At 31.0% G+C, this 10,062-nt stretch overlaps 1 protein-coding gene and 1 long non-coding RNA gene across 2 annotated transcripts; one reads left to right on the top strand and one right to left on the bottom strand.

Moving 5' to 3' along the window:
* The first annotated feature begins 5,833 nt into the window (after positions 1-5,833).
* Positions 5,834-8,562, top strand: LOC105343812 (uncharacterized). Its single transcript, XR_902772.4, has 3 exons — positions 5,834-5,958; positions 6,687-6,833; positions 7,541-8,562. It is a non-coding gene; the product is annotated as an uncharacterized lncRNA (long non-coding RNA).
* Positions 8,159-9,999, bottom strand: LOC105343811 (ARL14 effector protein). The gene is made up of 3 exons (XM_011451297.4): positions 9,838-9,999; positions 9,062-9,177; positions 8,159-8,657 (listed from the first exon to the last, which is right to left on the bottom strand). Exons 1-3 carry the CDS (start codon positions 9,940-9,942, stop codon positions 8,420-8,422), a joined length of 459 nt encoding a protein of 152 aa, XP_011449599.1. The 5' UTR covers positions 9,943-9,999; the 3' UTR covers positions 8,159-8,419.
* Between the last annotated feature and the right edge of the window lie 63 nt (positions 10,000-10,062).

The following is a 10,062-nucleotide window of genomic DNA, read 5'->3' as shown; positions in this document are numbered from 1 at the left end:
TAGGAAAAATAGAATCTCAGCAATACTCTGAAATAAATATGAACTATAAACGTTTATTAGAGAAAGAAATAGATGATTGTTATGCGGAAAAATGTAGTGGAGCTTATGTTCGCTCTAGATCTGTATGGTTAGAAGAAGGAGAAAAAACTACTTCTTATTTTCTAAATTTAGAAAAAAAACAACAAACAAATTATACGATTAACAAGATAAAAGATGAAAACGGAATAGAATATACGACGACAACAGAAATAATAGATGTTCTTATGAATTTTTATGATAAACTATATACAAGCAATGATATTGATACTGTTGATATTCAAAATTATCTCGATAGTATTAATTGTGAAAAACTCAGTGATAATGAAAAGGAAATGTGTGATGAAATACTAACATTAAATGAATGTAAAACTGCAGTTGAAAATATGAAAAATAATAAATCTCCCGGACAAGACGGTTTGGCGGCAGAATTCTATAAAGCCTTTTGGGATGATATGAAACATATTTATTATGAATCTCTAATCAAGAGTATAGAAAATGGAATATTACCCTTTTCACAAAGAAACGCGATAATGACTTAATTTTCAAAAAAGGAGAAAAAAATAATCACCAAAACTACAGACCCCTTAGTTTAACAAACACAGATTATAAGATATTTGCACACGTATTAGCTGATCGTTTACAAAAAATAGCAAGTAGATTGATAGGACATGAGCAAAGTGCATATATAAAAGGATGTTATATTGGAGAAAATGCTAGACTAATACTTGATATTTTTTAATATTACATGCACAACGACTGAGATGGAATATTACTCTTTCTTGATTTAGAAAAGGCCTTTGATTCAGTAGAATATAATTTTATGTTTAAAACGCTAGAAAAGTTTAACTTCGGAGATAAATTCATAGGAATGATAAAAACATTGTATAATGACACAGTCTTTGAAATTAAAAACAATGGTTGGATATCGAAATCATGCACAATGCATAGAGGAATTCGACAGGAATGTCCTGTATCCGCTCTTTTATTTATATTTGTAATTTAAATATTAGCCATTAGAATTAAAAATGATAACGATATCAAGGGTTTAACTCTGAATAAAAATGATACTTGCAATGATTTAAGTTTTAAAATTGTTCAACATGCGGACGACTGTACAAACATGCTAAAAGATACAAACTCTTTGTGAGAAAAGTAATAGAAACAATTACCGAATTTAGTAAGGTTGCTGGACCTAAACTTAACTTAGAAAAAACAGAGTGTCTGTTAACTGGTTCATTCATCGATATGTATTCCAACGATTCTCATATACATGGAATAAAAATAACAAAGACCTGTATAAAATCGCTCGGTATTTACCTGGGACATGATGAAACTGTATGTTATGAAAAAAATTGGATAAGTAAACTAGAAAAACTAGAAAAAATACTAAGTGTCTGGAAAAGACGAAATTTAACTATATTTGGTAAATGCACTGTAGTTTATACCCTAGCAATATCAAAAATATTATATAATGCTAATATTTTAGAAAACCCTAAATGTGATTTTTTTTAAAGCTGCTTCTAAACTTATATATAACTTTATTTGGAAAAAGCGAGACCGAATTAAAAGAAATACTTTAATTGGCAAAATTGAACAAGGTGGAATAGGTGTTATTGATATTGAGAGCAAATTCCATGCTGCCAAAGCGCCATGGATAAGTAGAATATTAAATGAAAACAGTGTTACACATAGAGCACTTAGTGCAGTTATGAGACATTATAAACTAAATATCTCCGATATTTTAAAAACAACAGAATACAACTTTTTGGAATCATCATTTTTCAAAATGCTGAAACTTCCTGTTTTTTACGGAAATGTATTTTCAGCTTTTAACAGATGTAAAAAACAAAAAAATGTGAATACGCTAAATAGAGACGAATTCCTGAGTCAATTTATATGGAATAATAACCTTTTCCAGTATAAAAATAAACCACTATGTTTTGAAAATTGGATAAAAAGTGGATTTTTGTATGCTAAAGATATTTTTGATGAAAATGGAGAGTTTTATGATATGATGTACTTTACACAAAAACTGGTTAGAAAAACCAATATCTTATGTGAATATATCATGCTTAGAAAAGCATTTAAAGTTTATAAAGAAAAAATTGACTGCAGCTATTCAAAATACGTCAAAATCAAACCTTGTGTATCATTTTTATTTCGAAACAATACCGTAAATTCAGTTAACAATGTTAAAAGTAATTTTTATAATTCAGTGTATATTGATATAAAGTTTTAAAAACCAATATATGAAAATCGATGGAGAAAAGATTTTAACGACACATTATGTCTATGGGAAAATGTGTATGTTGCAAAAATCAAAGAAATGTATGAAAAAGAATCTCAGAATTTAATTACAAACTTCTTCATGGTATATTGAACAATAATGTATGTGTCAGTAAATGGAACAAAACTGTCTCTCCATTGTGCGAAGTGTGCAATGTTAACGAGGATATAAAACACCTTTTGTATGATTGCAAAATTGTCAAACATATCTGGGAGAGAATAAGCATTTACTTAAAATTTGATGTCACATGGAAAATTGTTGTACTAGGTTTTTACAATGAAATTAGCGAGAAAACTTCTTTTTTGAACTTTTTATCTTTCATTAGTTTTACAATATATAAATATAAAATGAAATGTAGAATTCAGAAAGAAAGAATGTGTGAGCAAGACCTAAGGCACAAGCTTAAAAATACTCTTTTTCTCCAGAATGTAATTGTCACCAGTATTGGTAAAAATAAAAACGATTTTTATAAAAATGTTGGAAACTTTCTACAGCTTCAAAACAGTACATGAAGTACCATATTTTTGATATATGATATATGATACAGTAATACGATGTATGTTTATGATGAATACTTATTATTATAATCATTGTATAATAGATTTATATACAATACTATTTTTTTCATGTATGTAAAACTATGCTTATTACACAGAAGATATATTTATACGATACGAGTATCAAAATATGTATGTTTTGTGATGAATAATGATTTTAATAAAAGATAAAAAAAAAATGTTTAGTTTAATAAATATTTTATTCAAAAATATACATATAAGTATATAAATGAATCTGGATTGAACAGCAGGCAACACTAGCCTATATTAGTTCTCTCCATCTGAGATCAAGGTATAAATATTTATAATACTAATATCATATACTTTTCAAAGATTTACATGGACATTTACTAACTTATAAAGAATATAGTAATAAAGGATTTAGATAAATAACAATATAATGATAGACAAAAGAACAAAAGAGAAAATAGATATATATATATATATATACACATATATAGTACTAGTTATAGTATAATAGGCTCATTAATTAGTATATGTAAAGTACATTTAACACAGTGTTACTCATTGTTAATTTACATTTCAAAATCTTTTACTGTTTTTTATAAATTGATGAACTTGGTCAAAAAATGATATATTTTCTGCTAGAGATAAGCAATCATAACCATGTAATAAAATATTAATATCTATTGGTATGTCATAACTCATGTATCTAAACAGAGAGTTTCTCTGAGAATTATAAAATTGACAATGAAAAAAAATGAAATGAATCTTCATAGGAGTACCCACATCTTAAACATTTTGATGATTCAACTAAATTATGATTATACAAGTCTGCATTAAGGTTACTTGAAAAATTTCTTAACTGGCAATGAAGTATATTTAAATTTCTTTGTCCATGGTTGTATAATTTAGATTTTATTTTATCTACAGGGTTATTGTTTTGCACGCCTTGCTTAAATTTGGCTATACTTGTTGCAGATTTTAAAGTGTTTGGCAAAGTGTTCCATAATTTAACTGTTGAGGGTAAAAAAACTATTATAATATGCAACAGTTCTGGTAATTGGAATGTGAAACAAATTATTATTACGTAATGAATAATTGTGTGAGACTGGGAGACACTGTTCAACCATATCATACAAATATTTGGGTGTATAATTGTTAAGTATTTTATACATGAGTGTAACTTTGCGTTTTTTCCTTCTATCGCTTAACGTTTCCCACCCTAATTCATTATATAAGTTTTGTCTTGAGGAGGTGCGCCTCAGTCCTGTAATGATGCGCTCAGCCTCTATTTGTACACTTTCTAAAAGATTGCTCTGTTCTTGTGTACAATTATCCCATACTACATCACCATACTCTAAAATAGGACGAATAAAGGAAATGTAAATTTTAGTTAAAGACTCCCTGTTTAATTTATATTTAAGAGTACGAAGAACATTTAAACGTTGACATGCTTTATCAAAAATGTTTGTAATATGTTCAGACCAACAAGCATTTGATTGGAGAGTTAGTCCGAGATGACAGTGATTTTGCTTACAGTCTATATAGTTTATTGTATGACCAAAGGAGATATCTGGATGTGATTTATCTGACCGAGTGAAGTTAACATTTACAGTTTTGTTAGGGTTAAACTCCACCAGCCATTGTGTTGACCATTTTTTAATTTTTTCTAGGTCATTTGTTAAAGATATTGCAGGTCCTATTGTATCAGAGTCTACAATTACAAAGAGAGAAGTATCATCTGCAAATAACCGAATTTGATTTTCAAGATTAAGAGTGATATCATTAATATATACCAAAAAAAGAAATGGACCAAGTACAGAGCCCTGGGGAACACCAGCATTTATACATTGTTTAGTAGAGGGATATCCATCTAACAATTCTTTTTGTTCGCGGTCAGTAAGATAATTTTCAATCCAATCTAAAATGTTCCCATAGATACCATTTTGTTTTAGCTTATATAATAATCCCTTGTGCCAGACCTTATCAAATGCTTTTGAAATATCACAAAATATAAATCTAACATCTTTTCCTTGGTCTAGATTGCTAATAATAGTATTATATATTTCCAAAAGTTGATTCACAGTAGAATCTCTAGGTTGAAAACCCGATTGGTTTTTAGATAAAAGATTATGCTCTAACATGTAGTTGTAGAGGTATTTAAAAATGATTTTTTCCATAATTTTGCATAAAATACTAGTTAGAGCGATTGGTCTATAATTTCCTGGCTCTTCAGGGTTACCTTTGTTTTTGTAAACTGGTGTGATATTAGAAATCTTCCACACATGAGGGAGTTGTTTATTACTTAATGATGACTTGAACAATTTTGTAAGGGGTTTAATAATGGAAGGGATAATATTTTTAAGTATATGTGGAGAAATATCATGGGGTCCTGGAGGTTTAGATGGATTTATATTTCTTAGTTGATCTTCAACATCCTGGTCAGTGATGCAAAATATGTTCATAGAAAATGGGGGACCAGGTCCCTGGGGGGGGGGGGGGGTAAAAGGGGTTCTGAACTATCATCAACTCGTGAAATATTTGCAAAATAATTATTGAGTATATTAGCTTTGTCAATCGGATGAATAAAAATTCTACCATTAGATTTAATTGGAGGGGATTTAGTTTGTTTTTTTAGAAAATTTAGTAATTGATTTAACTATTCGCCACCATCTTCCAGGAGGGATTGTTTTATCTAACACTTGAGAGGTAATTTTTTCTTTGTAAGCTTGTTTTGAAAAAAATGTATGAAGCAATACAAATAATTGACAAATATCAAAAAACAACACATACATGCTTCATATTTTCCAGTTATTTTGTGATATTAAATTAATCGTGGTTATTATGTCATTTTTAAATTCTATTTTTGGGGTAGATTCAAAAGAAAAAATAGCGGGAATCAATCGAACACGCCCCCACACAATCCACGCCGTGAGGACATAACTCACGTAAATACAGGGATCTGTTTAGGCTGCAGCTGCTAACAGCCGGTTTCTTCACAAATTAACACTAAGTAAAGAACACCTATTTATCCCCCTATTATCACAATTCCCCTCAGATTCTCTTGATGTTTGTAGAGTTGACACGGAATCTTATTCTTCTACAAAGACGGTATGAATTTTTCATTCATTATTTGGGCTTTTTGTAATTTACATTGAATTAATTTATTAAATCTTTTCAAAAGATCTTATATCTTTAAAGATTTATTACGAACTTCTCCCATCTCAAATCAGTTCACGTACTTCTCTAAAGTTGATATACTTTATTGAAAACTGGAATTGTAGATAGTTATCTAACTTTACTCTTAAAAGATGTACATGTACCCCGAAGCAGTTAGCTGTTGTTCAGTGCATATAATTAATTGGAGCTATAACATATCTATAAGATGCAGGTTTATGTAGATTTTTCTTGTTTTTTTTCATATTAATAAAAAACCAAACTATGTTTTTTTCTCACGGTAGAGCCAATTATAAACCTGTAGAAAAATGTTAGTCACTTTTTTCCCGTTCATATGATTAACACAACTTGTCAAGAGAGACAATACATCTCGATCACACTGAACACAGTGTACTCGTAATCGTGAAAATTACTAAGTACTTTGTAAATATCCTATATGATCTCTTCCGAAAAATGTAGATAAAAAACTTTACAGTGTGTAATGAAGGGTATGTCGTTCGCTGACCCTGACTTTCAAATTTTATTTATCTTGACACTTTAGGTTATCTTAGCTTTCTAAACTTAGCTTTCTTAAGTTTGACACTTTTATAAGTTAAATGTATCTTAGTTTCTAACCTTTGACACTTTAGGCTATCTTAGCTTTCTAACCTTTGACACTTTAGGTTATCTTCGCTTTCTAAACTGACTGCAGAGGACGCCACTGCTGTAAATGATGGAGTTCAGAGGTCAAACTTTGCTGTTTGTGGTCTTGTTCATGTTCATCTCAAATGTGGAAGCCAACAACAACAGCACATCCAACCAAACAACAAGTAAGTAGCAGCACATCCAACCAAACAACAAGTAAGTAGCAGCACATCCAACCAAACAACAAGTAAGTAGCAGCACAAACTAGATGCACACATCCAACCTGCATTATTAGCTACACAGCAAAGAAGATAGCACACACCCACTAGACAGCAAAGAAAATAGCACAGTAAGCATACAGCTAAACAATTAGAAAGCAAAAGCAAACACCAAATTAAACAGACGTCAATCAACCAGATGGCACAGAACCAGAACTATAGCATTCATCCAAACAATGTAACAACACAGGTTTAAAAATCTATAAAATATCCATTCAAACAACAATATACTTTATATCTATCCTATCATAATTAAAATATATATACATCTAATATAACTATCGAAGATATCACATTAACCTGAGTAGCACACACATCGAACTACACATCGAAAGAACCACAAGATAGAATCCAAACAAATAACAATCACAAACTTCATAATTATTTCAATCTAAATTTCATTCAAAATTTTCAACCATTCTATTTCTTGAGGGCCAGAATATTACTAATTTTAAATCTGCATGCACACCATGTATACGTGTAACTATAGAACTTAATTTCTGAATTCTTATAAAGTATTGCTTTTAATCAGATTCCTAACTTAATCCCCAAACATTTACACAATACATAAAAGATGGAGCAATATAAATTGACAGAGTTTTGTTTTCAATCAGTAGTGCCAGATGACCACGGAAGCAACCCACACAATGATGCATCATGGACAGTGGCCGTTTCCTTGACTACATTCCTCTGTGCTGCCGTTTTGATAAAAATATTCTAGAATGCTCACATACAGACATGTATCAATGCAAGGTTTTATGTTTTAGTTCTCCACTGTTTGAAGCTTTATGTGTTATAATAGATCTCTACTGTTTGAAGTATATGTTGTGTTGATCTTAGTGAATGTTTTATTATTTGGTTCTTCAGCTGTAGTCTTGGTCACTTAAGTAATATCTTATAGAGCAGCCATTGTTAATAAAAGAGATAATACAGTCCAATTGTTTCAATACAGCAATTGTCATTGAAGTGGAAAAAAGCTGGATAACAAGTCTTGCTTTGCAAGACATTAATTTATGCTGTTTTCAACAAAGAGGTTGTTCATGTACTCAGTTATATTTTGTATGATATACTTTACTTTTAAATAAATGTACATGTACTAAAGATTTTCTTCATATAATTATACTTATCTTAAAAATGACTGACATTCCGGTTTAATGTATGTGAATTTGTTCTTATTTTTTGTAACTCATGTAAAAAATAATCAATAAACAAATTGATAACAAACAACATGATGTTGATTTATGATTGTATTGAAGAATGCTTCAAATGTTACAGACATTGTACAACCAGTGGCCATTTTGAAATACATTGTTCACAAAAACAAATGCATGAAAATTCACATCAGGCATCTACCTTAAAGTGATTCTTGTACTCCTCTGTAGATAAAATTCCTCTCAACAGATCTTCAATTTGTGAGCCATTTCAAAGAGCGCCAGCTTTCTTTGCGTCCTTCTAGCTGCCATTTTGACTTGAGGTTCAGAGCTTTGTGTACATCACCACTTGTTCTGATTTTCAAGCTGCGGCCATTTCAGTATCAGATTTGTCCCTTCAACTTCCACATGTTCGTAGATCCACTTCCTGCCACATCGACACTCAGCGCCACACTTTTGGGAGCCACATTTGGGGCACGGGAAGTGGCAGCCCTTACAGGACAGGTCCAGGCAGTCACACAGGTCCTGGCTGTTGTCCAACAGGATCCCGTTCTCATCATACACCTGGTTCTTCTTGATGCTGAAGAAAACAGCAACCTCCACTTAGTTATCACATCACTGCATACAGTAAAACCCTGATACAGCAAATACGTTTATAACAAATTCACACTTAGTTATCACATCACTGCATACAGTAAAACCCTGATACAGTAAATACGCTTATAACAAATTCACACTTGCAGGGAAATCGCTTTCATTCTCCTTATTAAAAACGTGAACTATAAGTTGATCAAATATTTAAATTATGTTAATAAGATTCAAAATCAAAGTCCCTGGTGTTAGGCTAAAACTTTATCTTATTGCAGATGTCAAAAATCATACATGAGGAATAGAGTTCATGATAAGTCATTAAAATATACTTTAAATTTCCAAAATAAAATAAAAAGAAAATTGAATCTCTGTGGTAACCAGTAAATGACGTACTTTTCTCTGTAGATACGTCTATTCATCTTCCTCATCTCCCGAGCACTTCTTTCTGGATCAAAATCTTCCATGAATTTTCCTGGATTTTTAAATTGTAACATTCTCAAGTGTTTACTCTGCAAGAATAAATGGGAAGGAAAACTTAATGGTACACAAATTATGCTATTAAAGGAGTCAAATTACCAACACAAACTCATATGATTCAAATTCACATACTTTGCATATTGGCTATTTCGCTTCCTAAGGCAACAAAAAGCTATAATATTCAAATTAAGATACAGATCATATTTGTTCACAAAAAATATTGCTTATGGGAAGCTGGGGGAACCAAAACCTCTTGTCTAGCAAAGATAGCAATTCCCACACAAGAAGACCTGTCCAATTCATTGATGGTGTTGGTCCATATTCGAAGACAAGCCGGACATCCCCAAAGATTAATTAATGAGTCTCTGGTATAAAAGTAATAATGCAGTCAAAATAAACAATACATATTTCGATATATGCATATGTATGATAGATAATACATGTATACATATAAACTAGTTGGGGCACTATATACATATGATATAGACCGTGGATATCGGCCCGGGTAGTTCAGTGGTAAAGCTTCTGACTAGAATTGCAGGGGTCCTGGGTTCGATTCCCGGTCTAGCCACATGTTTTCATTATATGTATATGCTCATTCCTTCTACACGAGTATACAATTTTCGAATTTCCTCGACACTTTATAAATGGAGAAGTTCTGTAGACTAATGCAAATACAAAGAAACTTTTACCGATGATTCTTCGTGTCTTCCATCGTTCGAGTTGGAATTCTCATCATCTGTAGACTTTCTAGAGAACGCATTCGATCGCAACCTTCTTGCATCTTCTTCTTCCATTTTCTCTGAATTTAATTGATTTTTACGTTTTTACCGGAAGTTCAATTTTATCATCTGTTTTGATAACTCGTACATGAATTTCAAATTATCTTTCACGTTAAAGCAGGGACGTATACTATG

Source organism: Magallana gigas, chromosome 6, assembly GCF_963853765.1.
Source record: "Magallana gigas chromosome 6, xbMagGiga1.1, whole genome shotgun sequence".
NCBI lineage: Eukaryota > Metazoa > Mollusca > Bivalvia > Ostreida > Ostreidae > Magallana > Magallana gigas.
This window is presented reverse-complemented; position numbering and strand designations above follow the sequence as displayed.

Coding starts and splice junctions, on each gene's coding strand:
- LOC105343811 (XM_011451297.4), bottom strand. CDS start 9,942: ATGGAAGAAGAAGATGCAAGAAGGTTGCGATCGAATGCGTTCTCTAGA. Junction 9,178..9,837: donor GAAGACACGAAGAATCATCG/GTAAAAGTTTCT, acceptor TTATTCTTGCAG/AGTAAACACTTGAGAATGTT. Junction 8,658..9,061: donor AGACGTATCTACAGAGAAAA/GTACGTCATTTA, acceptor TGTTTTCTTCAG/CATCAAGAAGAACCAGGTGT.